Source organism: Quercus robur, chromosome 6 (genome assembly GCF_932294415.1).
Source record: "Quercus robur chromosome 6, dhQueRobu3.1, whole genome shotgun sequence".
Classification (NCBI taxonomy): domain Eukaryota; kingdom Viridiplantae; phylum Streptophyta; class Magnoliopsida; order Fagales; family Fagaceae; genus Quercus; species Quercus robur.
Genome location: NC_065539.1, coordinates 24,364,570 through 24,392,339, shown reverse-complemented (window position 1 = coordinate 24,392,339; position 27,770 = coordinate 24,364,570). Strand labels below are relative to the sequence as shown.

Below are 27,770 nucleotides of genomic sequence, written 5' to 3'. Positions count from 1 at the left end.
TCACTTTTATACTACCAACCTATATGTGAATCAAGTAATCAACCTTGCTACCAGCAAAGAATTTTTCACCCACAAATTCACACTCTCGCTCACATGCACCTCACTTGGGCTCACCACAATACAAAATGAAAAAAGTGTGAATTTTTTACCTTAAACAGTTAAACATGAACTCTAGTTTCATACTATATTTTTATATTTACTTACAGGAAAAAGGACCACAAATTGTTCTTTGGGTCTAAGTGGCCTGTCTAAAACAGTCAAATGATTGGGTAATATCTCGGCAGTCAGCACTTTCTTCTTGGAACTAAAATAAAACTATATAAATTTATCAAAAAAGAATACAAAATTATATAATAAAGATGAAAATCTTATGAGACTTTTCACTTGTGAATTTGAATTGGTTTTCCCTTGTCCAATTAAAAGTCTTACCCAACCATCTTCAAATTTCTTGATATATTTATTTCATTTTATCTAAAGAATGTCGTATTATTATTATTTCTTTTTCTGGATAATTTAGTAGTTACAATATTGGGAGGGTGAGGATTTAAATTCCTTCTTTATTGAAAATTTCAAATAGGACTCATTGAAGTACAAGGATCTTGACATGTCTATTTTATTTTATTTTTATATTTTGATAGTTGGAAGTAGGGGGATTTGAATTTTGAACTCTGAACATCTTCGTTGAAAATGCTAAAGTGTCAGTTGAGCTACAAAACTTAGGTAATGCTAAAAACTAATGACAAAACCAAGGTATAAAGGGGCCTAAAGAGATAGAATTTGTAATCAGAATTTAAAGTCCTTAAATTATGTCTAAAATTTCTCTTGAAATTTAAAGTCCAAACACTTCTCTCCCAAAAAGCATAAAATTTCCTCACTCTCTTTTTCCTTTTCTTCACAGTCAGTGAGTCAAATACTATGGTTACTACCTCAATTAACACTCTATTTGTTTTAGTATTAGCGTTTTTTGAAAAATGGTTCATTTTCCAAATAGGATTTTCTGGGAAACTATTTCATTTTCTAGTGTTTGGTAATGACCATGAAAATGAGCTTAGAATGTTTTCTGGTGTTTGGTAAGCAATTTTTTTTATAAAATATTTCTTATATAATTTAAAACATGTGTATTATGTAAACCAACTAATGTCATCAATATAAATAAAAAAACCAAGAATTAATTTGGTTTTTATACTAAAATTTTGACAATAGATACAATCAAAATTAGTTATCAAATTTTCATCATCTCTACCACTCATCTTACTCATATATATGGACAGTAATGTGTACACACACACACACACACACACATATATATAAATATGAACTGTACATACATATAGAGTCGGTTCTATACTAGAAGCAAATGTTGGGGTCGCCTAAGGCCCTATGTAGAAAAAGGTCCCCAAATTTTAACAAATAGTGTTATTTTTTTCCTTATAATAGTATTAATTAAGCCCAAATATTAGTCAATAAATAAAATAATATTTTTTATCAAATGATAAAAATAAAAAATTCTACATCCACAATATTTTTTACAACACTTTTACAATAAATCCTAAGTAGTAGGTTGTTATAGACTATTATTATTGACAAAAAATTAATTTTAATGATGAATTCAAATTAGAACCAATAACAACTTAACACTTAGGATTTGTTGTGAAAATATTATAAATGTAGCACTTCTCAAATAAAAAATAAAATAAAAGTAATACACAAAAACATTCACAACATTTTTCCACCATAATAGCCGTATAAGATGAATAAGCATCCACCATAATGAAGTCCACTTCCACCACATCCAAACCGGTCTATATGGGCAATCTAATCTGACCTCTTGGAGTAACTGTTTTCCCCTCGAAACTTACTAATGGGGAATCATACGCTGTTAGGTCCTCGAGTTTCAAATTCAGCCCCTTGTATAGGTCGGGATACATTATCTTGACAGTACTTCCCTGATCTACCAACACTCTTTTCACATCGTACCCCCCTATCCTGAGTATGACCACCAAAGTATCGTTATGGGGTTGGATAGTTCCGATCTTATCATCGACCGAGAAGCCCAGGACTAACGGGGCCTTTATTCTGGCTCTTTTTGGTTCTGAATTGCTGTCTTCGGTTGATAGTCAAGCCACAAACATTACTCTAGAGGGACAGGAACTGGTCCTACCGGGGGCAGCAAAGATGACATTAATCATTCCCAAATGAGATCTTGAAGAAGAATCTCCCCGGGGATCCGAATCTATCTGCCCTGCTTGGCCACTAGAATGGTGCAGCAGCTACTTCAACTTCCCTTCTCGGACCAGCTGGTCCAAATGGTCCCATAGATTCCTGCAGTCTTCCGTAGTGTGCCCCTGGTCCTGATAATATTGGCAATAAAGGCTCTGGTTGCGTCTTAAGTGGTTTTCAGCTGTCTTGTTTGGCCATTTGAAGAATAGCTCGTTCTTAATCTTCTCTAGAACCTGCTACACTGGTTCTCGAAATACTGCATTAACGGTCTAGGTGTTGGTAGATCCTGATTGTCCAGCAAAACCTCTCCGGGGCCGGTTATTATTGAATCGGTCCGACCTGAAATCCCTCCTCTCCTGAGAGATAACCTTGATCTTTCCTTTGCCCTGTTGTTGATCTTCCTCAACCTTTTTATACTTATCAATACGGTCCATAAGCTGGCGCAGGCTGGTGACTAGTTTTCCTGTTAGGAACTTCCTTAAATCATGCTCGGCTGGGAGGCCACTCTTGAAGGTACTGATGGAAACGTCCTCAAAGTTACCCTCTATCTCATTGTACATCTCCCAATACCTGTCCGAATATATTTTCAGGGTCTTCCCCTCTCGCATGGACAAAGACAGTAAGGAGTCTAAGGGCCGAGAGACCTTGATACACATGATAAAATGGGAGCCAAACGCCTAAGTGAGCTCCTTGAAGGAATTTATTGAACCCGTCCTCAAGCCATCAAACCATCTCATCGCCACGGGTCCCAAACTGGATGGGAACACTTTGCACATCAAGGCTTCATCCTTAGAATAGACAACCATTCTCTGATTGAAATGGCTCACATGCTCCACCGGGTGTATTCGCTTATTATAAATGGTGAATGTTGGTTGATGGAAACGCCGAGGAGGAGCTACCCTTTCAATCCTGCGTGTGAATGGTGACTTGGCAATCTAGTTCAAAGTTTTGCTCATTGCATCATTTCCCAGTCCTCTATGAATGGGGCTTTTGCATCAGTGTTCACTGTGATGCTCCTCTTCATATGAGAAGGATTTGCTAGGAGGAGTCCTTGATCTACATCGATAACCGCTATCTTCTCATCGTCGGAAGAGGAATCAGACGGGGTGGGAGTTTGTTTTCATTATGCATGGCGTAACTTTTTCTTAAGCTGGTCGATTTCCCTTTACATGGCTTTATTGTGTTGTTCTTGAGAGACGTGACTCCCAAATCGTGAGTGGCTTTTGGTCGTGTGCGTAACGTGCACGCTGCCTTCCTGGTCTCTCCTACGCTCAAAGTTGGCGAAAGGATTTTCACGTTGAGATGCTATGGATTCTGTCCAATGTGAGCCTAAATTTGCCATAGTTGATCGTTGTTTTCACTATCACACAAGTTCTTCTCATAGACGGCGCCAACTGTAGGGTTCCGATTTATGGCCCAAACCCACAGTGTATGGGATCTCGGCCCAATGAGCCAATACAATAAATTTGTAGAGGGTGGGTCAAAAAACTAGGCCCTAATAAGTTGAACAACAGCTAGTATTGAATTAAATGACAATCAAGCACGAATAAGAGGTATTGATATCAATGGACTTCCAGTCCGAGGAGACCACGATTGTATATATTAATCACAGTTGGATACAGAGACAATTTAGATTGCTACAGTGTTCTCTCCCTATTTTTTCCGATCCCCTACTTTATGAAGAATCCTTCACACTATATATCCTTCTCCAAACCATCCTCATCCTACACCTATTGATCATCCGAGCCTTCACTTGAGTATCTGTCCCATCAGACACCCTCTCTAGTTCTCTATGAGTTGCGGTAGCCAAGGTAGCACTGTTCAGAGGTCTTCTCCATATAAATGCGGCCAGAAAAGTAGCTGCAGTGCATTTAATGCGCTAATGGCAGCTTTCCCTTAGATATTTTTAGGTCTCCTTCCTTTTCGTATGTTCATGAGGCACGTCCCTATCATTGAAGTTTCTTAGAAGGTCACTTTAATTGCTGGATTACATATTTTGAACCATATTCATCAAGTCCGAGGAGGAGCTACTCCTTGGACAATCTTTCATTTGCCCCCTACTTATGGGACCTAGTCTGGGAATATCGAATAATTATTTGCTCCTCCTTAGACCCATCTATATTCTCGGATAAAGCCCAATGCCCAATATACGATCTTGAGCCCTTACCCCTACATCAATAATTGTGAAGAATGTTGTGTCCCAAAACTTATTGATTTTGATTTTGAAACTTACTAACATGTTAGATTAATCATCACAATAGTGTACTAATATAGGACGAAATCTACAATTTAATTTTAATAATTCATTAATTTCGATATCTTTATGTAATTTTCGTTGTTTTAGGTTTATGTTATTTATTTCCTTATTTTTAGGTTCTTTTAATGCTTTTTAGGTCAAATTTGGTTCCTATTATGGTTACATATAAATTAGGACTTATTTTGCATATATTTTCTTGTCTGTCAAGTTTTAAGAATCCCTTAAATAGGTCTCCAAGTTTGTAAACATTTTTTTTAACCATTATTGAAATTAATAAAAATTCAGACTTTTGTCTATTGTTTCTCTGGTGGATTCCAGAACTCTTTCTCCTTGAGGATTCAAGAACCCTTATGGATTCGAGATTATTTTAAAAAACAAACGTGTTTTAACAATTATTGATATTAATAAAAATTCAAACTTTTGTTTATTGTTTCTCTAGTGAATTCTAGAATCCTTTCTCCTTGTGAATTTAAGGACCCTTATGGATTCGAGGTTATTTTCAAAAGTAAACGTGTTTTAACAATTATTGATATTAATAAAAATTCAGACTTTTGTTAATTGTTTCTCTAGTGAATTCCAGAATCCTTTCTCTTTGTGAATTCAAGGACCCTTATGGATTTGAGATTATTTTCAGAAGCAAACGTGTTTTATTTTTTGTTTTTTAGAAGTAGACATGTTTTGTTTCTTGACGCTTTTGCATCTCGTATCTTGTATCCTTTTGTGCTTGTGTTGAGAAAGAGAGAGAGAGTTGAAACTTGAAATTGTTCAGTACACACGAGTTACTATATGAGAGAGAGAGAGATGTTATACATTGAATGTATTGAATAATTTCTCCGTAGAGATGCATTTGCATTGAACTTCAAATTTTTAAGTTGAAGCCTAAACTAAAGACTAGAATAAATTTGTGTGGAGTAATAGCTTAGGTGAGGTCGGTTTAGGATATGAGTTGGGTGGAGTGGTGGGGGGAGCAAATCCCTCAACCTAGATTTTTCAAAATAAGAATGAGGGGTAATGGCAAACATTCCAACAAGTGATACTGATGAGATTATGAGACATGTTAAATCAAATGAGATATGATACCTAAGGTTGATGTACTACACATATCTTGTGTGGGACTTATTGAACTGTGGTAGCCAACTGTAAACATACATAATCATGCATTATAAGGAAAAAAAATGTTTGTCACAATTCACATATGTACAATAAAAAGTAAGAACCAAGGAGCTCTAGGTGGAGAAATGAAAAGACAAAATAGATCCACATTCATCAGTTCTTGAAAATGATAAATACACAAAAGTCAATATTTATTTTTTCCTAGACTATTCTATTCGTCATATAATTTCTCAATTGACAAAGACTTGCCACTACTCACTCAACTCTCACCATGCTTTGTAAATCTGCTTCCGTTAAATATTGGTTTGGATGGCTCTGTTATTCTTACTGTCACTCAACATTCATTTTTTAAAATATATATTAAAAAAAATAATATCATTCGACAATTATGACCACATTTACCAATCACCTCTTTTAGATCTGGCAAAAGTAGCAAGTTAATCCATGCCAGTTGCCACCTTAAAGCCCTTCTATGCAATATATGCAGCTATGAATCCAATTGACCATGTATCCTTCTTATGCCTTAGCTTCCAGTAGCCCATATTAGTTTGGGGCCATAAACCCAATTGTTTGTAAATTTTAATACTTGTGATTTCAAAACTCATTCTCTTGCTAAGCCATGGAATCATTTATATAATATACGACTAATACCAAACAAGACAAAAGGAGCTAGCAACAATAATTAAGGAAGTATGATATCAAGCAACATTGATTCTCATCTCGTATGTTAGATTTTATGAGAGTGGAGAGAGTATATAGAAAAGAGAGAGAACACAAGGTTTACATAGTTTGACCCAACGGCTTTTATTTCCACTATAATCTTATAATGAACCCTATATAGGTTTATATAGGGAAAGGAAGTTAGGATTGGGCATACATAGGCCTATAACAAAATTAGGGATCTTAGGCCTACTCATATAAACGTAATACCTCTAACACTCCCTCAAACTTAAGGTGGAGGCTAGACGAAAGCTTGCCATTTATAAATTTTGGACAATTGATATATATATTAGTCTAAAATGCATCAACATTTAATCATGCATTCTTTATTATTGGAAAAACTGGCCTCTTCACAAGCGTGTACTCCGAGGCTTTTTTTTTTTTTTTTTCTTCTAAAATACATAACTTTCCGTTAATCATAATTCAAGTTTGATGCATTTTTCAATTACAAATATACCTAGGGGTGTGATGAGATTTATTCATGTCCAGATATATTTATATTTTGTGTTACATTTCATCCCACACCTAGGAATTTTGGTGATTGAAAAATGCATCAACCTCGAATTATGATGAATGAAAAGTTTTGTATTTTAGGAAAAATAAATAAATAAAAGAGCCCTTGAGTAAGTACATCACTCATGCAAAGAGGCTAGTTGTTAATAAGATTAAACCCAAGAACAGTAGGCTAAAAGGCTCGAGTTATCCTTAACACAATATTTGCCCCTAGCTCAAATGAGTTTGCTAAAGGATTACTAGTGAAGTCGTCTCTAGAATACAACTAAGCCATGATTTTCAAGAATCAAACTTGGAGATACCTGTGAATTTTTCTAAAGATGTGCAAATGAAGAATTACTTCGCAAAGGCACACTTGAAATGTCACTTTGACTGATACAAGTACTCTAAAACGTTGCCTTGGTTGTTACGTTAGGAAGTGAAAACCCCTCTTTTCCCCTCGTTTTTCAATAGATTTCTACAATCAAGTGGCTCTCTAACGAGAATCAGGTGAGCTCTTCAATAATGAATCAATTGAAGTGCCAATTCGGAAACTTTGTTTCCAGATTGACACGACACTATCTGAGCCACTAAAACAAAAAATTTTATTTTTAAATTTTCCCCACATTCTTTTACTATCAATGTAGATTACTCACATATTACAACTTACACTAGTATATAGGCAAAATTTGTTGAAAAGCACCTTTTTGGAAAAATATTAGCAAAAAAGCATGCGGATGAAACATTTTAGTAAGTTAGACTGTTTTTTTTTAAAAAAAAAAGTGGAACTCGAGTCTATGAAACTCGAGTTCCAAGATTTTTCGCAAGGAACTCGAGTTTTGTTCAAATGGAACTCGAGTTTCCCAGACTCAAGTTCCACGTTTTTTTTTTTTTTTGGTTCATGTCAAACTTCACGCAAGAGGGAATTGGGTTGGAACTCGAGTTCCAAAAACAATCCAGCTTACTAAAATGTTTCATCCACATGCTATGCACCGAATTTTTTTCTAAAAAGCTACTATTTGGCAAATTTTTTCCTAGTATATACCTTATACCTATAAACAACAATGTTGTCACACAGCCTAATTTATATTCTAGCAAATTTAGCGAATCAGCTATTGGCCTAGCTAGCATGAGTTGCACATATTGATCCCATCTTCCTTCTTGTGGTGACAGATTAGTCCCGGAGGCAGGTACTCATTTTGATTCTCACTTTTCCTACGGCAAAAAACTCATTTACGATAATGGCATCCTCACAGCCTTCAATAGCGGGATACACATCAGAAGTAGAAGACTATGGAATCAAGAAAATTATCAGTAGCCAAGTGCTCTGAAAGGTGGAACTTGTTTTGGTAGCTGAATTCGAGGACAGCTGGGACCTCCAAAGAACAGAGAGAGAGAGAGAGAGAGAGAGAGAAGAGAGAGAGAAGAGAGAAAAAACATAGATAGGGAAATGAATAATTCTGTTGATCAATAGTTAACAATCATTTGCAATGGCCTTGCCTTTATACAATTCCCCTCTGCAACTCACTGCAATGCCACTGCCTCCACTACCAACTAACTCCATAACCAACTAACTCCATAACCAACTAACTCTAACTAACTACCTCCACTATTAACTAACTAACCCACCAGCAACTAACTCACACAGCCACACAATTAGCTAACACAACTATAGCACAGTGAACAGTACATCAATGCATAGTAATAGCATTGCATTAACAATGGTCCTAACATGCTCAAGCAGATGCATTCTATGCTAGTTGCCTACTAATAAAAGCATGGAGGAACTGTTGACTGTGGTAAGTTTACAGTTACAAAGCTTCAAGATGAAAAGATTAAAGAATGTCCATACTGCAAAGGAACTTAGAAAAATTGCTCTCAATAGTACCGTGTCCTTGTACATGGTAAAATGAGAAGTTAGAATCTTGTTGAAATAAAGAAATATAAGACTAGTGCAAATTAATAAAACCCATCGCAAATGGAATATGGTTTGGTTATCCACCATCTATGGCCTCTCTCAGTACCTTATGGACTGAAACATCTCTGTAACAAGGAACACTTTAGTAGTAGTCTCCTACATTCTTCCTAAAATAAAATTTGGACTACCTATCTATTAAACAATACTGCCTACCCTTGGACGAGCCAGATAGATGGCATTCAACCTTTCACCAATATCCTTCCTCATTCTTATTATAGAAAACCATTGCAAGCACAGTAGAAAATGTAGAAGCCCATAAGACATTGGCTTTTCTTTGGTCTTGGAGAAAATGTGTAACAATGAAAAGCATAATATCCAGATGGTACATCAAATCTTCAATCCAAAGGAGATTAATTATTGATCAACTTGCATCAATTAGCTTTGACTCAGTTCTCTCCTCCAATTCTCAAACATACAAAATCCTGCTGAGTGTTATAACCAACCCAATCATCAAATACTCCAGCATGTAATATTAATATAATCTATAAAAATCAACTTTGCCTAAGACCCCCAATACCTTGCTTAAAACTTTAACTGATACATGATTGAATGCTTGTTTTCTGACATTCTTAGTTAAAAAATAAAAATAAAAATCTCCTTATCCTCTCTGCCATTAACACTGCTTCTTAATTTTTTCCAGCAACCCAAGAATACATTAGCTCCAAACAAAAACAAAAAACAAAACAAAACGATTGATTACATCCAATGGAAAAATCCTTCTTTTCTTTTTTTTTTGGGTTGCAGATCTAATGGCGTTATCTTAAGCACCTTAAAGGAGGTAAAATACTCTCACTTAATTCCTAACTGACAGCAATACTGGAATTGATTTGAGTAACTAATATCCTCACATCAAATGTGACAGTCTCCAGATATTTTCAGCCAACCATGCAGAAGGTATGGGAATTTATCCACATTTCTGCTGTACAATAGAATGCGAGAATAAATTATTGTCTCTGGGATTTCTGAGACCCTTGGTTGAAATCTCTTCACTAAAAAAAGGAACTGTCAGATGGGTGTTCTCTGACAACTTAAACTATGATAATTTAAACCATTGTAGTCTGATGAATCACAAAAGAATGTATAATGTATTTCAAATCTGTAAATTATCACCTATTTCTGACATTAGAAGAAAGTGGCAGAAAAATATCATACCCGGTGCACAAGGCGAGGAAGCTTCTGCAGGGTCTGGGAAAGGAGGCTGGCAGGCAGCCTTACCCCCCAAAAATTAAAGAGAATGATTCCTGGACTTGAACTCACTTGGGCAGAGGGCACTTGCCACCACACTAAGGTCCAACCTCTAAGAAAGTGGCAGAGAATAATTGAAATGTAATACGTGACTTTCGAATGGACTGAGGGACACATCCAAGAGAAATACTTGCATATTACCTATTGTATAGCCTATCAATACAACACACTTGGGCTGATAAGCCTAAGCATCCATAACAATTTGTGTGTGTGTGTGTGTGTGTGCACGTGAGCATGGTATCAAACTAACTCCTAGATTTGACATGAAGCACCTAAAACATTTTATAAGCAACCCAAAACAAAGAACTAGCGAAGAGCAAACAAATAGTATATGCAACAGCCAAAGAAAACAAATCAAATGCCAGAGGATCCCTAAAGAAATGACCAACAGTAGAGTTATCTCCCATGGGTTTTAAACTGAATCCAATAAAGGAGAATCTATAGTCCTCCCAAGTGCAGTATGACATAATAGAGAAAAGAAAGAAGGGGGAGGCAAGTACAATTTCTTTATCACTAACTTGTGAACCAGTTCACACCTGTCCCAGAACCAGCAACAATCATAAAAATTCTAGTATATTTCAGGTATGATCACAATTGGAGAGTAATCATTTAAAAGACTAAAGCATGTAACTGGGAACGTTTTTCCAATTCAATGAAAGCCATTAGTACCAAACAGAACATTCAGAACTACAAGAAAGACCAGTTTAGATAGAGTCTTGGCATAGTTTAATTAGGAGAAGGGTTCTACCTTATTTTATTTTATTAGAATCCCACATTTGTGAACGTCCAGCATGACCTGATGATGAAAGTTTCATCTTAAAAGGTCTCTGCAATTGAGCACTAAATACAATTCTAATGATTGAGGAATCCATATGTCATTTCCATATGAAGGGACAAACTGCATCACTATCACTGTGTGATTTCAAATGGAGAGCAATTATTCACAACATTTTCTCCCCATAGTCATTATTGTACATATATCTTGTGGGAATGGGTTACCACTTAGCAAATCAAGCAGAAAAGCGAATTGTCAAATTTAATCTTCTACAGAGTGTTGTGAAGGAAAGGAAAAGAAAAATAGATAAATGAATGATAAAAGAGGGTAGTCTAACAAATTATCCATAAATTATCTTGGAGGCAATGAAATGATGGTCATTATAATATTTAAGGAAAAAACAATAAGATTTCCATTTAAAATTGTATCATAAAAGATTTGTCTCTTAAATACGAAGAAATCTTTCTTCATATGCCAAATTCAAGGAAAATCATCCTTGCCTAAACTATTCTCTCATGGCCACATATTGGGCCAGCTCTACATAAAAAATTACAATGAAGAGCCCATGGCTAATTGTAGAAGAAAACTGTTGCTCCACAGAAATATTGAGTCAGCTTTGAAAAAATGGATAAAGAAAAGGATCTATTGGGATCCAAAATTACATCCCATTTGTGTAGGAATGTTAGACAATACTAACTCTATGCTATCTCAGACAAAATGGTGAGTAGGGTATTCATGCTCATATCCATTATAATCATAATATAGCCTTTCGCCCTTAGCAATATCACGAGTAGCAACCAAAAAGACTCGGCATTCACCATTAACACTGTATCTCACACATTTACAATTCTGCTTCTTCCTACCTTCCCTGCAAAGAATTGGATCCATTTAAAGCATAAGGGACTCAAATATTCTTAATTGAAAGGTAAATCTTAATACAAGGAAAACAGATACTTTAATTATGTTAAGCTCATTGGGGATTAAAGTGGAAAAGAAGTGTTGTGGATAGACAGAAATATAGCCAAAGGCAATTTAAGAAGTTGTACAACTAAGAATTGAGAATATTTTTATTTATAGTGTTAGTGTTGGTAAAAGTGTGAGGCACACTAAAGCTCAAATGACTCTTGAAGCCTAGGCACAAAATGCAATCATGCGCCTAATTAAATTAAAGCACAATTTATAAAAAAATAAATAGTATAGTAAATTTGAAAACAATTATTATTGGATAATATGATGATCAAGTAATCAACTAATCATATAAAATTGAAATATAGCATTTTATATAATTCTCTTGTGCTTTACAAAATTGAATAAAGTATGATTATGATAGCCATGATATAAATCACACTTTTTTTTTTGGTATGAATGGACTTTTTAAATAAATAAAAGAAAAAAAAGAGGGGGGGGGGGGGTTATACCAAGTGGGAAAAAAAGGTGAACTAGCCTTTAGATCAAGTAGAGGAGAGGGAGAGAGAGAGAGAGTAAAGCAGAAAGTTGAAGGAGACATAAGTTGTAAAACGGAAAAGGAACACTTTGTCTTTGGCTCTAGAGTCTTCCATCTCATGCTGTGTGGTGATGAGATTGCATGTTCCTAATTGATATTTTTATTGTCTTCTAGAATTTGTAACGAGGGGTTGAGGGATGGGCTTATGTGTACCATTTATCATATCATAAAACTTATGAAGAAGCTCCAAAAAGCACGCCTGAGCAAAGTGCTTCGCTTTAGAGGCAAAAATAGCTAAACTAACACTAGTTTATGCTTTAAGTGCACTTTTACCAACACTAGTTATTTATTCTTTAAAAATTTAGCCAGAATGTGGACAAAAAGAGATAGGTTCTTACGGAGTATGATTGTTTATGCCATTGATAAAGCGCGCAATGTTCCCACATTTATCAGGGCAGATGACCAGACTTTTAGATGGGTTGGTTGCCAAGAGAAGGGTCATCATACTATCACAATCATCATGTTCCCGATTCTTAAGATAATCCACATTGCCCGTGTATTCAGCGATAAATGTCATATCCTTAATCTGGCCATCAGCCTCTACCGTATAACTACATCACGAGATGACAATGAACCTACTCAATATGCAGGTATCATATATAGTTACTAGTTTTACAAATGAGTTCAAGATAAAGATACCCTTCACATGAATCAAAAACTACAATAAGGGGAGGGCATTCTCCTCTTTTACACATAGCTCTGCATTGTTCCAAGGTCTCGGAATCTTCTTTGGAAAGAACCTAATAGAAAAACAACATACTATAACTAACATGCTAGATGGTAAAAAAAATACTACCGATATGTCTTAATAAAGAAGACCAAAAATTCAAATGGGAAACAAAATTGAAGGAGCAATTTCAAGTTCAAACCTGCATTCCACCATTTTCAAACTTGGCCTTGTTGGCTGATCTGGGAGCCATGTCATGCATGTAAGTGAGATCATCACTGAATTCCATGTGCAGTGCTGTTAAGGCAGAAGCAAGGGAACTCATTTGTTTCAGCCTTTGGGAAGTATCTTCTGTTGGAACAAATGGCAATAGTCTCCTTCTTTTCTTTTGCAACACCAATGATCCTGAGCGTCTCCTACGCTTTCTAGCATCTGAAGTCAATTCAAAATATACATAAGCATCAACTTACAATCAATGCATGAAGATATATGTCAAACTTAGGAACTACCTGGTTTAAGATTTATCTCATTCTCTGTAAAAAAGTGCTCATATAATCAAAAATTAAAAAAATCAAACGAAGATTCATGGTTCTCCCATGTCTTTTAGAAATTTAAATGTGACATTAAACACTGAAATTCAGGGCAAGTAGGCATGAAGAAAAAAGAGAGAAATCTACAAATAAAGGAATCCAAAAGAGAGCTCAAAAAAAATAATGCTATATTTGTAGCCTCTAATGATACATCAAGCCCTCCTGAGAGAGTCATGTAAGTGAATTACAATACCTTTTTTTTTTTTAAATAAGCTTTCACCACCAAGAGGAGGGAGAAGGGGAGATTCGAACAAATGACCTCTGCTTAATGAGGCATGGTCCCCAACCAATTGTACCATCACACAAGATACAAAGCTTTAGTATAGAGGTTGTACACACATGCACATGCAACACGCAAAGAGAAAGAGAGAGAGATGGTCTTTGAAAAGATCATGTTAAAGAGGGAAATAGTTATAAAAACATTGAATGAATGATTAGGCATCATTCTAACACTTTATTTCATTTTATCTTGGAAAAGACTATAACTTAACAAGGCCAACAAGCACCATGCAAGGAAAAATTCTAGATGAGAACATTTCACCAACTTATACTAGACCCCTTTACCTTCTTAAGGGATAGGGCATGCTACTCACATCTTAAAACTGATAGACGAAGTAGGTGGAGTGAGACACTTTATTAATTTTTTTAGAATTGTGTCATGAATAAAATGCACTGTTTGCATTAGAGATAGGATCAATACCCTGTGTTGGCGACATTTAATTAGAACCCTAAGAGGCTGACTTGGATACTGTCTTACCCTTAACTATTTTTGCATGAAGAGACTGCCCTCATGGCTTGCAAACCATTAATGATACAAATCCAGAAAGGATTTAGTTATATATGTTGTATAATCAGAATTTGCTTCGAAAAGGAAGGGGGAAAATAAGGAAAAGCATTATAAATTTATGCTTCCTTTTGATTCTGTCAACATGATTATGACTCATAAAAGTACTACGTATGTATCATAACTTTTTCAAATGTCCAATATGTAAATACTCACACATGCATGCATACAAACCTATGCATAGAGACACAGAGATTAGCATCTTTTGGTCAAATTATATATACCACACAAGTCCAAGGCAGAGATGGCAAATGCTGAATGCAATTGAAGTTCAATCCTATACATTTAGTAGGTATACATTATCATAGATATAGTGAATATATTAACAAATTTGAAGTTCACAAATCATGAGATTCATTCTCTTCAGATATGTGAGTACCTTATTTAGTTTTCGCAAGTTCAAGTCGCTTGATTACAATATATAATCCTACAATCCAGATAATGTAAAAATCTATTTTTATTCATTCAATATATAACCTCAAAGAGTTACATACATCCTTACTTCCAAATATTTTTAAATTTGGCAAGCAATAATGTAAACAGACACTTTGCCTAGGGCATACCTCAGCATTCTCAAAGGATTACTAGGAATCCATGAGGCACATTCTATGCTATTGTGTATCCTTTTTTTTGGGGGTTTTGGGGGGGGGGGGGGGGGGGGGGGGGTGTTTTTAATAAAACTTTCTACTTACCGACAAGAGTAAATAAACACTTTGAATGTGTAAAAGCGTCAAGCGTACTTAAGTGCACAAGCCTCTTGGAGCCAAGGTACAAAGCGCAACTATGCGCATGATTGAAGTAAAGCACAGATTTTTCAAATATAATATATAATAATCTCTAATAAAAAGATACATAGCATATAATAAGAAGAAAAAAAGTTAATAACCTCAAAATGGTAATATATTTTGCTACTTAGCTAAATTGGATGGTGCCATTGCACACTTTGTAAGTTTAAATTTTACACAAGTTATTTCAATTTTTTTTTAATTTTCATATGGTAAAATTGAAAACAATTATTAATCAAAAACAATATGATAATAATCCAATAATAGAAAGTTTAGACATAACATTTTGGATAATTCTCTTGTGCTTTATAAAAATACATAAGGAAGTATATGGTTCAATGAAAATAATCCAAAAGGCAAAAACCAAAAACCACAAGAATGGTAAATTATCCTTGTTCATGTCTATCAATATGTAAAGAAAAAACTGTTTGTGTAATGGAGCACCTTGAGAACAATGTTTGTTTAATATATCCAATTTCCATGTCATTTCCTTCAAGATCAATGAGTTGATTTTAGCAATTCATATATTTTTTTAGCGAACAATTAAAAACGAACCAAAGCATATCTTTTACATCTTCAAAAAGCGCTAGAAAACTATGTCTAAGGCGTGTTTCATTAAATGAGCTTTGAAGTTTGATCTTGAAGCGTGCTTTTTCCTTCTTCAAAAAGCACTAGAAAAGGGTGCCTGAGGCGTGCTTCATTGAATGAGCTAAGCGCTCAAACCTTGAGGCTTTGAGCTTTGAGCATTGAGCTTTGAGGGCGCTTTTAACTGTCCTATCCCCTTAACTCAATCATGTTTATAAATACTCTCTATATATGGTCTCTATCTTCAAAATCCTCACTTTGGATTAAGCACTAACCCACCCCCACCCCCCCCCCCCTAAAAAAAAAAAAAAAAAACAAGTTTTTTTTTTTTTTTTGATAAGTAGTATCTTTAGTGAAATTGTCAAATTTCTTACATTTTTTGTTGCATTTAATTAATGCAGTAAGAATCCCTGAAAACAATTTGAAAGAGAAACAATCAATAATAAAAATTAAACCAACAATGATCAAGTCCGACACAAATGACACTAAAAAAATTTAAATAAAAAAATAAACAATCACAAAAAAAAAATTAAAAAATTTCCGAAAAAACGTAAATAGTAGTCACTCGAATTTCGATGAAAACGACGTTAACAATGATTGATGATCGAGATAAAGGATTAAGACCTTGAGGAGATGGCGTAGGAGAAATCATCGAACATTTGTCCTTCTTCTTCTTATCACTACTACACTTCTGAATCCGAAAGAAATCGATTATCTTCTTCTGAGAAAAACCTTCAAAAAATTAAAAATTAAAAATTAATTTACCACATTGTCACATTTGTGATTCTAAAAAAAAAAAACAAAAACAGAAACAAAAGAAAACGCGTACTTCTTAAACGTCGGTGGTGGCCGGAGCAATTGGGGCAAAGCCAGGATCCGATGGGGACTCGAACGACGATCGGCCTGACGCATTTCATGTGGAAGCCTCTGTCGCATTTGTCACAGAGGAGAAGCTCGTCGCCACGCTCGCCCGACCCGCATTGCTCGCAGCTCACGTCGCTGTAGTCGTTTTTCTCAACAACTGCGAAACCAGCCTTCGCCATTACTTCCGATAGCGGCTTCAGCTTCTTAGGCGGAGGAGACGGCGGCGGAGTCGACGGACGGCGCGGTGCTTCCGTCCGCCGAAGCGTGCCGCTGAATCGGATGAGTCGTTGAGCTGGAGCCATAGGGGCAGGTTGGGGATTATTGGCAAGGGTATAATCGGAATTGGGAAAAAATATATAAATATATAAATATCTATAAATATAGACTCTCTGTAGATGAAGAAGACCGGCGAATTGGTGTGAGAGTTTTTATTTTCTCTCTCTCTCTCTCTTCTCTCTTTTTTGCTCGCGGGGAACCAGAGAGAGTCTAGAGAGGGGGGGTGTGTGCTGACGTGGAGTTATGTGATTGGTTCTACTAAGGTGCGCACTTTTGGTAACCTGCGCACCTCGTAAGTCCACCCCCGTTTCTCATTTCTTATATTTGTAGCCGTTTGTGAATCCAAAAAGACGAAAATGACCTCATATGTTGGTAATCTCTCCGTATGACCTATTGGCGGTGTTTTAGTAATTTTACTAAAGAAAACCACTGGTGAATAGTGAGTAGCAGTGGGCACAGTCGAACTTTTATTTAGGAAACTTTCTACATTTATTTCGAAAAAACTATTGTATTGACAAATAAAGCATAAAAATTACTATTTTTATCTAAGGACTATTATATCCATTGCGGATATGTTTTTAAATTTAATTGGGAAAAGCTGATTTACTACACTTAAGAAAAAAATATTTAAATTTTATCATTTAAAAAAATTGCACATACTTGATACTACTAAAAGTGGAGAATCTTGCTTATATAATTTATGGGTTATATTAATGTATGTTTTTAGAGCATTTGTTAATAGGTTATTTTAGGAAAGTTATGATACTACTTTCATGAGAATATAAAAAAGTTGCCCAAAAAATTAGTTACTTTTATCTTTTCTAGTAAAAAGTTTCTAAAAATATTTTCTAAACTAATGTCCTTAGAGGTCCGTTAACTTTTCTCATAATTTATTGTCAAGGGTCTACGATTTATTGCATGCTTTGATGGGCTTATTTTATTAATTTATTTTACTTAAATATATACATTTTTTTAAATGTAAAGTTTTAAACATTTTACATAAGTTGACATTTAAGTTATATCAAACAAATCCTAAAAGTTTTCTTGTCTACAACATCATCTTAGGTTAGAATATGACTTTTGTTAGACTTCAGAAAAATATTTTTTTATGCAAGTTGTGTGTAAGATGCTAAATCAAAAACTTTTTTGGATTAGGATTTATTTTTTTAGGGGGAAGTCCTGCTCAAAACTCACACCAAATGAGGTTGATGACGTCGAAAACCGTCACCAATGGGTCACACCGTACTCGCGACTCGAATCGAACCTGCACGACGAAACAAACAAAAGAATCCTTCAGAGAAGCACCGGTGTGGTGCCGGCCGAAGGCTCTCCGACGGTCAAGTTAGAATTCCTTTGTTTTACTTAGTGCGTTAGAGAGGGTTCATAAAAGCATACCTCGGTTTCTGTGGGTATTACGCCTTTTTATAGTGATAAGGGGTTGACTTTCCCTTTTTGGTTTCCACATCTTTTCAATGTGGGACTCTATTCCCAATTCTTCCAAACGTGGTGAGCAAGGATTCCCATTTCCGGATCATGGGTCCTCGCTGCGTCAGCAGTGATGGGCCTTCAAAGCTGGGACCATACTTATGCAGGCCCAAGAGACCCAATCCGTCAGGCCCATTAAGGTAAGCCCATCATGCCCAATATTTTATCATCTTCAGAGGTTGTTGATGGTTACTATTTTACTTTCACCCTAAAAAACAAAAACAAAACCTAATCATTTTTATTTTTGGAAATATAATAATTTCTAGAGATATTAGGACAAATTACCTATAATAACAATGCGGTCAATTAACCAAATAGCTACCAAGAGTCTTTGTACCTCAACTGGTACTTTCTACTATATCTAACAGAGACATCCATGATTCAAATCCCTACTCCTCTATTATTTCTACTAATTATGATTGTTTTTTTTTAAAAAAGCTACACTTACCCCCTAAACTATACCCTCTTTTACACTTACCCTCCTAACCTATAAGAATGCACACTTTAATACAACAATACAAACCATCATTTAAGTTTCTTACTTTAGGAGAGAACTTCTTACCTCCGTTATAACATCTTGTGTGTTGATTCTTATTAAAAAAAAAAGTCTCGCCTCCTATATTAATTGGAGTTTTTTTAAAAAAGAAAATAATTAGACGATTGATATCAGTTAGAGTCATGGTTTCGATAAGAACATAGATTAGTAAAGGATCTAGCATGTAGAACACGATGATCATTAGAAATTCACAAATTGGAGATGTTGTAATATTCTTGTGATGCCCTAATTTGATTAATTATGTGATGTGTGTAGGTGTGTGATGAGTTCCACATCGGGTATTTACTAGGTTGAACTGAGCTTTATTAACAACTGCAAGGAGTCTCAATTGTAACTAGTCCTTTTGAGGTACAGCGCAAATGTGGCTAGCGCTTTTCCTTAGGTCATTACACATAAGATTGTTAAGAATATGAATTACGTATGAACATTTGAACTATTTTGAGTTCTTAAAACTACATGTGTGATTTTGAAAATGTTTGAGTATTTGAACTATTTCGAGTCATTAAAACTGTTTATGTATTTTTAGAACTTATTGTAAGTTATAACTTTTAATATATGAAAAACTGACTACTTTCTAAACCATCTATGATATATTTGTAAAATTAAAGTATGTGATCTAATTGCAACTTATTATTTTAAGATTATGAAACTTCTTTAGTTATTTTTGAAAACCCATAGCATATTATAACTTTGAAGGCTCATATTACATCTTATTACTTTACAGATCTATTGCTTGATAGAACTTATTGGGATTTTGGTTACTTATTGAGTTGTCAGCTCACCCCTTTTTCCCCTCCAATTTTAGATTATGAAGAATAACATGTTTTGGGAGTTTTGATGTTGTGTTGTGAGCGGGAAAAGAAGCTTAGTGATTTTGGGATTGGATGGTCTTCTAATAGTTTTATATTTATTGGCCAATTGGCACTATGTACATAAGATTTGGATCTTGTTCTTATTAAATTATTGGAGACCTATTCATAAAGAAATTATTGAGGTATTTTGGATTTAATTGATTTAATTTTTGAGGATAAATTTTAGTTGCTAAGAAGACCTTGCACACTTGTAAATGGCTTACTTTATAAGCGTGCGGCGGTTGTTACATGCCTATCTTTATAGTTAGGTTCGGGGCGTGACAATTGTAATGGTATCAGAGCTAGGTTATGATCTTGCAGACTCTATACTAGGATTTGATTTGGAATAAGGTTTGCGCACTAGGGATTACGGTTATAATCATTGTTTATGAAGGTTATTAAGCCATAGATAGTGTTCTTTTGATGATTTGATGAGAAGTATAGGTGAGGTTCCATCATATGATGATTTGTTAGGTCATATTTGAAGGATTTGATATTTATGTCTATGTGGTTATGCATACATGACTTATAAATACAAAAAGGAGGATTTTAATTGATATACTTCTATATTCTTATACTAGTATTAAGTGGGTGTGTTGTATTCTTGAAATTTTGTAATTGATCAGATTGGTTATCAAAACTTCTTCTTCTTATAAAAAAACAAATAAATAAATAAATAAAAGAGTGAGAAAAGAACAAGCAAATGAAATCTTCCTGTTGTTTTATGACTGATCCTTTGAAAACTCATTTGATAGTTTTGCCTAATATAGTCGACCTATCTAAGGTTAGTTTGATTTGTAGGGGATTCTCTTTTGTCTATTATTGAATGATAGTTTACTATATGTCCTATTCCAAATTTGGAGTGCATTTGGGGAATTGGAAATTGCAAAACTTTATTTAGGGGTTAAGGTTTGATGTTAGAGCTACAATTCCTTGATTTTAGTTTATATGGAGTTAGGAAATTAATGGAAAGTTCGTAGTGTGAGGGGAAAATCAATTTGTGGTTATTGTAGTTCACATTATATTATATGTTATTATATAAATTCTGAGGGTGTTTAAAGAATTTAGTAATATATCGGTGACTTCTTTGGATTCTAATGTTAAGGACTGACTTTTTGGGATCATTGTTCTTGTTAGGGTTGACCTACATGGATTACCATAGCCTAATTTATGTGTAAGGTAGTCCCTAAATGTTTTTGAAACATGTTCTATTACTTAGAAGTTTGAGGTCTTGAATTTCTTTCTATGGAGTTGGAGGATTGTGTAATATCCTAGGGAAATAAGTTTTGATGCCAGAAATGTAATTCTTTGAATTTAACTGATAAGAGTTAATGGATTGGCTAAATAGAAAATGAAGTGGATAGAAAACAAGTACGTGGTAGTATTGAATTGGACTAGTGAACCATATTTTTGATTGGATATTGAAGGAGTTGGGATGGCAAGAGAGTTTATTTTGGAAGACTATTACAATTTGAATTATAGTTAATTGTTGTACCTTTTGTTTTATATTGGGAAATGGTTAGTGATTATAAATTGTAGTATACTCTTAAGTTCTAAACTGCTAGGACTATTATTTTCAAGGTAAAAAAAAGGGGGTTGAGATACTTCATGGACTATTCCCTTCTAGCCGATGTATACTTAGAGATTTGTTTTCATAATAGGCAATGTAATTATAAGGAACCCAGCTCTTCAATGAGTTCTAGTCCAAGAATCATTTGGAGATTAAAGGTGAATAAATGTTGCTTATTTGAGAAGATAATTTATGGTTAAGATAGAGGTTCTATGAAAAACCATATATCAATGCTCAACTGATTATTTATGGAGATTTTGGAGTTTATTTTTTTCTTACAAAACTTGAGGAAGAAAAGATATAGTGATATACGCATATTTTGTAAATTAGATTTGAACTTGTAAAAGATTGGAACTTTACTTTGGATGCACTACTTAATTTTGAGGTATAGAATTAAATGGATGTTGGCATTCAATGGTCTATGGTGAATCTCAAAATTGTGGATTTCCCTTGTTGTAATTTTTGGAGACTACATAGGCCTTGGAATTTTGTTGAAATTAATAATTGATGGAAATCAGTAATTGGGGTTAATCTAAATGAATGGGCCTTGGAACTTTTATTCATATTGAAAGGAATTTAGAGAGCTATTTAGACTAGAGATATGTATTTCTTTAAAGAATCTTATATTTTTTTCGTAATATGGTTGTTCTTAAACTATGGGTAATTGAGTAAGAGATTTTATAGTGGTATTGTATTATGTAGAGGAGGCATCATGGCTCCATTTGCTTCGGAAATTTTTATTTTACAAATCTTCAGAAGGAAAAGTCTACGCATATGTTGTGAAATAGTTTTGAACTATGGTGATGAGTGATAAATTTGTATAAATCGATTCAATTGTGGCTTTAAAGTAGCGCAACTGATTATTTATGGAGATTTTGGAGTTTATTTTTTTTTTTACAAAACTTGAGGAAGAAAAGATATAGTGATATACGCATATTTTGAAAATTAGATTTGAACTTGTAAAAGATTGGAACTTTACTTTGGATGCACTACTTAATTTTGAGGTATAGAATTAAATGGATGCTAGCATTCAATGGTCTATGGTGAATCTCAAAATTGTGGATTTCCCTTGTTGTAATTTTTGGAGACTACATAGGCCTTGGAATTTTGTTGAAATTAATAATTGATGGAAATCAATTATTGGGGTTAATCTAAATGAATGGGCCTTGGAACTTTTATTCATATTGAAAGGAATTCAGAGAGCTATTTAGACTAGGGATATGTATTTCTTTAAAGAATCTTATATTTTTTTGTAATATGGTTGTTCTTAAACTATGGGTAATTTTTATTTTACAAATCTTTGGAAGGAAAAGTCTACGCATATGTTGTGAAATAGTTTTGAACTATGGTGATGAGTGATAAATTTGTATAGATCGATACAATTGTGGCTTTAGAGTAGCGCAGTGGAAGCATGATAATTCGTTTAGCTTGTGATGAATTCAGAGGACTGAATTCTTATAAGTGTGGAAGATTGTAATACCCAGAAAAAAAAATTAAAAGTAAGGGTATTTAAGTAAACCTTTTGTAGGGTTAATTTTATAATTTATAATTATAAGGGAGTTTTCTAGAAAAATAGGGTTGAAACCCTAGCTATATAAGCTTATTTCTAGCGTTGAAGTGAAAAACCGTGAATTGAGAAGCAAGGATGAGGGTATCAGACAGATGGAGGGAATCATTGAAAAGAAATCAAATAGCATTGCATTTTTGCTCCAGCAAAAAGGATCACTACATGTTAATTAAGGAGCCCATGAGGGGTAGCACACATGCTCCAAGTTCAACAGTTCTTGGCAGGTTGGCAGACTTAAAAAGGAAATTGGAACACAAAATTTGATAAAAGATGTGTTGGAAGCCAGGGCAAACGTAGCTGAGAAAAAGATTCATAAACTGAATTTAAAACTAGAAAATCTTCAAAAAAAAAATTGGTGATGAACAAAAGGCTAGAGTTCGTATAGCTAAACATCTTCTGAAAGTGGCGAAGGAAGAGATGCTGATGGCAAAATTGGAGGCTGCTTCAATATCTGAAGAGTTAGTGAAGGTCCATAGATGGTGGGTTCCACATTGGCTTGCAGTCCACTTACACTATTTCCAATCCTATATAGTGCCCGTTTGGTTCAGCGTTTGAAACCCAAAACGCGCGTTTTCAAAAAAGCCAGCCCAAAAATAGTGTTTGGTAAGTAATAAACGCAACTTTTTGGAAAAAGTTGCGTTTTAGATTTGTGAAGAAACGCGCATTTGAGATTATGGATCTCTGGAATGATCATGAAAGGCCAGCCTTGGATTTGTTAATCCAAAAGGGCATAGGAAAATAAAGGTCAAGTTGAAAAGTGGGCTGAGCCTTACATTGAAACAATGATGACTAAATGGCTACCAAGTATGATGGAACAATGGTTGACATTTGTAACCTCTCTTGAACCACATATTCATTCACTTACTGCTAAAACGTTTGAGGCCTACCGTGCATCTAAGAGTTCTGTAGTACCGCATGTTATAAACGTAACAAAAATGGTAGATCCTTACATTCAGGGAGCTAGGAAGTTCACACAGCCATACTTCAATCAGGTGATAATTAAGGATGTTAGAAGAAGTGTTAAGAAGAAGTTCCATTTGGTATGACTTTTGGAGGTAAGTAACCTTATCCTAATTGGTTTTATTTTGCGTATTTTAACTACTAAAATTTGTTTACAGTTGTTACAATTTTATTTCTATTATATTACTGATTTCAAGTAAAGAATTATCATAAATATATCTGATTACTGAATATATGATGTATTTTATTTAATTGTTTTTGGCTATACTGATTCAAAGTAAAGAATAAAGAATTTTCACAAATACATATGAGCATTGAATATAAGATTTATTTTATTTAATTGATATTTTTTAGCTATATTGAATTTAAAGTAAAGAATATAGAAATATCACAAATATATTTGAACATTGAATATATGATTATATATATATATATATATATATGTATGTATTTGAATAAGATATATTTTTGTTAGAAACTACGATTTCATATATATGATTATGGACAATTGGACTATGAATCGATTTTGATACCCAAACCAATGGGGGTTATTCATTGGTACTCTGATACCCAGTTACGGGGATATAGCGTGACCATAATCATAAAATTGTTAAGAATATGAATTATGTATGAACATTTGAACTATTTTGAGTCCTTAAAACTACATGTGTGATTTTGAAAATGTTTGAGTATTTGAACTATTTCGAGTCATTAAAACTGCTTATGTATTTTTAGAACTTATTGTAAGTTATAGCTTTTAATATATGAAAAACTGACTACTTTCTAAACCATCTATGATATATTTGTAAGATTAAAGTATGTGATCTAATTGCAACTTATTATTTTAAGACTATGAAACTTTTTTAGTTATTTTTGAAAGCTCATAGCATATTATAACTTTGAAGGCTCATATTACGTCTTATTACTTTACAGATCTATTGCTTGATAGAACTTATTAGGGTTTTGATTACTTATTGAGTTGTCAGCTCACCCCTTTTTCCTCTCCAATTCAGATTATGAAGAATAACAAGTTTTGGGAGTTTTGATATTGTGTTGTGAGCGGGAAAAGAAGCTTAGTGATTTTGGGATTGGATAGTTTTCTAATAGTTTTATATTTATTGGCCAATTGGCACTATGTACATAAAATTTGGATCTCGTTCCTATTAAATTATTGGAGATCTATTCATAAAGAAATTGTTGAGGTATTTTGGATTTAATTGATTTAATTTTTGAGGATAAATTTTAGTTGCTAAGAATGGCTTGCACACTTGTAAAGGGCTTACTTTATAAGCGTGCGGCGGTTGTCATGTACCTATCTTTATAGTTGGGTTCAAGGCGTGACAATACTATTTCCCATTACTTCTCATACCAGACCAACCCACAAAAATGCAAATAGGGATAAAAAAAATGTAGTCAATATCACCAAGAATAAAGTAATATCGTCTATACCCAAATAAAAGTTGATGTTTTCATAAGGAAGCCATCAAACTGATCAAAGGCTTTCCACAAATTGAGATTTGGTCGTAGAAGGATATCAATTATATACGAGGAATAGAGGGATGCAAAAATTAATAAGAGTGGCACATAGACCAATCAATCTTATTGGTCGTATTCTTGAATTGGAATGAAAAGAGTAGTAATGCTTCCTAGCATAGGACGCATAATAAGACCATTTTACAGAAATATTCTCTAGGTGTGGTCACAAAAAACCTTCCTCGATCAACAGATGTTTTGCTACTGACACTTGACCAAAGAACTTTCAAGGTTTTGTCATGTCAATGAATCATTTGTTTTATCTAGCATTGCGGCACAAAATCGATTTAGATGAAGACAAGCCAATACACACACTTGTTTTATCTAGTGGGTCACCCCTATTACAAATTGGGGGACTCAAAGGATGATCAACACACAAACTAAGAGAAAAGGGGGAAAGCTAGACTAGCCAATCGAATGGACAAAACAAACCCCATCCTTCTGGCCTTAGGAAAAACTCGGGCCTACTAATTTTTTGCTATATAAAAGCTTTCTAGCAAAGCCGAAATGTTCACCTCGATGCGATAGATTAGTGGGAAGGCTCGCGATAGGTCATAGGAGGACTAGCCCTTTACTTGGATGGGATAGCGAAGCCACTCCAATCCATTAGCAAACACCACATTCTTTAACTCAACTAAATGTTGTAGCATTGATTGAGTGAAGCCACTCTGCAATGGTGAAAAAGAGACATTCCCCATCCCCCCCCTTCATCAAAATTATCACTAAGGCCTTTTCCTCCGATAAGTTTACCTTCCAATTAATATTCTTACTTTTATATGTAGTGGGGATTAAATGTCTCTCCCCTCTCCCGTCTATCAAACTATTTATTATTTATATATATTTTAGGTACAAATCACATTTGAAATTGGGAAAAAAAAAATTTTGGATTCCAATTCAACTGGTAAAGTCTCTGATAGTTGAATAAAAGACTTGGAGTTCGATTCCCGTCTACACCAAAAAATGATTAATATCTTGGTCTGATGATAGAGAACTATTATCAGAAGCGGACGCATAGATTGAAACTATCTCCAAAAAATAAAAGAAAAAAAAAAAAAAAAACATGATAAAAGATTTTGCATTTCTACTTCCTTATCATAATTTATTTTTAAAAGTTACTACTCCCTTTTTTAATGGGATCCATTTACATTTTCCAAAAAAAAAAAAAAAAAGTGGTACACCTGAATTGATGAGTACTCCTTTTTATTTTTTGTTGATTTATTTTTTAAAATCTCAGCCTTTTACAATACCGCAATACCTTTTTTAAGGCATTCTATTTTACCCAAGTTTTTAATAATTGTAAATAAAAGTTAGGATCTTAAGGTACAAATAAGAAAGATAGTATTTGTATAACTTCAAAAAGAAATTAATGGCGCTTATAGATTATCTTGGAAAATTTTCAAGTATATTATCAACAAAAAAAAATTGATACAAATATCAAAATTTTAAAGCTTGTACGGTTTTTTTTTTTCTCAATTGACTTTTATGTAATCAAATTATCTATTTAAATTTCTTGTACTGGATTTTTCTTTTAAGTTATTATGTTGATCAATTGATGAATATATATATATATATATATTGATTTTTTTTTGTAAATATCTTTTAATTGACACTGCACATAAAAAAATAAATAACAATTTGTATTTACATTATATTTTGCGAAAATTAAATTTTTGTCTAATTGATTTTTATCTTATTACTTATTTAATTAAAATTTTACTAGCCAAATTTATTTTCGATTTTTTCTTTTGGAGCATTTATATCAGTATGGTTATAATAGAAAAAGTTTTCAAATTTACACATTTTTGCACAAAAATTATTCATATCAGTGGGTGTATATACACATTTACTACGTAGTAATGTAAGTGTATAAATAAATATATTTATTTTTTCTCTTTGCACCCAATATATGAAAAAAAAAATTAAAAAATAAAAATAAAAATTCCTGCCATTGAATAGTTACATGTGAGAAAAGTCTCCGTCTATCACCATCATTGCACCAGGCTCCCAATATCCAAATATATTTCATAGTCTTAGTGACATAATGTAGATATTTTTGTGCAGATGCAACTTAGCATTCTTTGGTTTTTCAAATGGTATATATAGTGCTGCAAAAAATAACATCCACTAACTAACTTACAGCCTAGGCACAAATATATACATATTGCAAATATAGACCAAACATAAAGTTTCAAACATATTAATGATGCCCGCCACTTTTTTAAGTCTCCATCTCCATGGATGTTGACGAATGCAGAAAGTGGTTGTACAGGAGTACCTTAAAAGAAGAACTATATATGTCAGGGAATTGAAAGAATTAAGCCTGGTCTGAAAAC

At 33.9% G+C, this 27,770-nt stretch overlaps 1 protein-coding gene across 1 annotated transcript; it reads right to left on the bottom strand.

Annotated features, from left to right (window-relative positions):
• Positions 1-11,186: 11,186 nt before the first annotated feature.
• LOC126733330 (probable Histone-lysine N-methyltransferase ATXR5) lies at positions 11,187-17,224 on the bottom strand. Its single transcript, XM_050436568.1, has 6 exons — positions 16,605-17,224; positions 16,400-16,507; positions 13,174-13,403; positions 12,944-13,044; positions 12,643-12,855; positions 11,187-11,668 (listed from the first exon to the last, which is right to left on the bottom strand). The coding sequence occupies exons 1-6, from the start codon at positions 16,939-16,941 to the stop codon at positions 11,509-11,511; spliced, it is 1,149 nt and encodes a 382-aa protein (XP_050292525.1). The 5' UTR covers positions 16,942-17,224; the 3' UTR covers positions 11,187-11,508.
• Between the last annotated feature and the right edge of the window lie 10,546 nt (positions 17,225-27,770).

Excerpts from the sequence above, each read along its gene's own strand:
- LOC126733330 (XM_050436568.1), bottom strand. The coding sequence starts at position 16,941 with ATGGCTCCAGCTCAACGACTCATCCGATTCAGCGGCACGCTTCGGCGG. Across the intron at positions 13,045-13,173 it reads TTGAAAATGGTGGAATGCAG|GTTCTTTCCAAAGAAGATTC; the intron begins GTTTGAACTTGA and ends TTTTTCTATTAG. Across the intron at positions 11,669-12,642 it reads GGCATAAACAATCATACTCC|GGAAGGTAGGAAGAAGCAGA; the intron begins GTAAGAACCTAT and ends AATTCTTTGCAG.